Consider the following 2,112-nt stretch of genomic DNA (forward strand, 5'->3'; position numbering starts at 1 on the left):
AAAAAGGCATACTTAAATTGTTTTTGCCATGTTTAATTAAATGCCTAAAATGTGTGTGTTATTATCATAAATCAGGATATAAAATAGTATCCATGTAATTTCAGAAAAGAAACAAAAATAAATAAAAGAGAAAAGGGAAAAAATAGAAACAAAGGTAGAAAACCGACATATTACTCGGTCTTGCGCAGCTCTAATCCACGGGGTAGTGAACGAGAAAAGAGTCCGGCAACATGCATTGGCCAGCCAATGATGATAATCCGGTTATCTAGCAACATCTGGACCATGTAGAGGAGCTTGCAAATATAAACTGGTTTTCCTTAAGCACCGATTTTTTTCCCGGATAACAGAGGTGTCTAAGTAAGCTTCTGTGCTAAAGTACATTACAAATAAATACCGATACTTAAGAAATTATTGGTTCCTTTTTTACAAATATATCTCGCTAAAGACCTTGCATTATACAAGGTCTTACCACTCACAATGAACAATAGGTAGCGTTTGGTGAGAAGAGAAATCCAGGAGCATCAATTCGATCGGAATCCGTCGGAAAAGCACCTAATTGATTGAGCCAAAATCAATAGAACTGGACGTTGGACCAGTAAGCTTTGTCCGGTCGCCAGTACGCCGGGATGACATTGTTGGCCACAAGCGTCTTCCGGGAGTCGCTGGTGATACGCATGGAGAAGGGCCCCTGCAGCGGGCGGCTGGTGTCCATCCGCCAGATGGATCCCCAGGAGCGGCGCATTGGCTCCCAGGACCCCGTTGGGCGCCCGTTCCTGGTTTGCATGAGCTCCATGCGGACCACGGTGCCGTCGACGTTGGCGTACTCCACGAGGACTGCGAGGTAGTTGGGATTGGATCCACGCTGGACGTGGAAGGTGACCTTCATGCCCGGGAAGTTGCAGCGCACCCTCCTGAACTGCATGTCGATGATGCCGGCGTGGCGGAGCTTGTCGTTGAGGCCGTATTTGGCCATGGCCCCGAACGCAGTGCTGCTGAGGTCGAAGTGGTACCTGGCCACGGGGTAGTAGTTCATGTCGGTGATGACGACCGTCGTCGGCTGGCCGGAGCAGGAAGGGTTGTTGGCGGCGATGCATCGAATCTGAAGGACGAATACATGCACATGGGAGTTTTGAGTTTGACCAACTAATTTAACTGACACTATCTGGTGTCGGATTAATTAATGCAGTATTATGTACATATTTCCTCCGGTTAGTACAAAGTTGGGTCATCTATTTTGAAACGGAGGAAGTACCTCGTAGCAACTGCCGCAGCCTGCGCCGCCGTCGAACAGAGGCTCGTTGCCGCAGGACGTCATGGAGGAGAAGGGGTACTTGTTCACGTTCTTGAAGCCGCAAGCACCGCCTGCAAATCCATCCGTAGATCAGCACTATTACTAGCACTACGTACGTAGTTGATGCATGAAAATGTGCGCCGCCATCGGAGCATAGATATGGGCGTACCGTTGTCCATGGGGCCGGCGCCGGTGGGCGCACCGTACCAGGTGGCCTTGGCGGGGAGCCAGCCGGAGTTGTAGGATCTAGCGGCGGCGGTGTCGTAGTTGGCCGCAGAACGGACGGACGTGACAAGCACGGAGAGGAGTGTCACAAGCACAAGGGCAATGGCATTGGTGGAGACGCCAGCCATATTGGTCGACTATGAACAACCTTCTTACTAACCTTGTAAGATGTGTACTCCGTTTGATTGTTTGTTTGTGTTGTGATGGCTGGACGGGATACATTGCCAGGGCATTTATAGACAGGCCAATGAGCCAAATAAGGTGAGAACGACGAGTCGGTGCAAGTTGCAGTTGCATCCGACGAGACGACTACGCGTAAGGCGTGTTTAGGGCTGCAAGGTAACATGGCTACGGAGCAAATCATGGAGGAATGCAGGCACCGGCCGGTTTACGCGCGTACAATACAATCACATGTTGGCGGTGATCACCAATCATCCGCTAATCATTTGGGGGGTGCACAGGTCAAGTTGTTGATTGCAGACAAAGTCAGACCATCGTTACATATGCCATAAGACCAGGCCGCACGTTATATCTTCAGGCCATTCCAAATATTAAAATGGTTGCAAGAAAGTTTGTACTATAGTCATGCTAATCAT

The 2,112-nt window shown here is 49.4% G+C and overlaps 1 protein-coding gene across 1 annotated transcript; it reads right to left on the reverse strand.

The window, feature by feature from the left end:
- Positions 1-380: 380 nt before the first annotated feature.
- Positions 381-1,708, reverse strand: LOC543146 (expansin-B2). Its single transcript, XM_044552785.1, has 3 exons — positions 1,461-1,708; positions 1,253-1,362; positions 381-1,099 (listed from the first exon to the last, which is right to left on the reverse strand). The coding sequence occupies exons 1-3, from the start codon at positions 1,642-1,644 to the stop codon at positions 572-574; spliced, it is 822 nt and encodes a 273-aa protein (XP_044408720.1). The 5' UTR covers positions 1,645-1,708; the 3' UTR covers positions 381-571.
- Positions 1,709-2,112: the final 404 nt, after the last annotated feature.

The sequence above is a fragment of the Triticum aestivum genome, chromosome 6B (assembly GCF_018294505.1).
Source record: "Triticum aestivum cultivar Chinese Spring chromosome 6B, IWGSC CS RefSeq v2.1, whole genome shotgun sequence".
NCBI lineage: Eukaryota > Viridiplantae > Streptophyta > Magnoliopsida > Poales > Poaceae > Triticum > Triticum aestivum.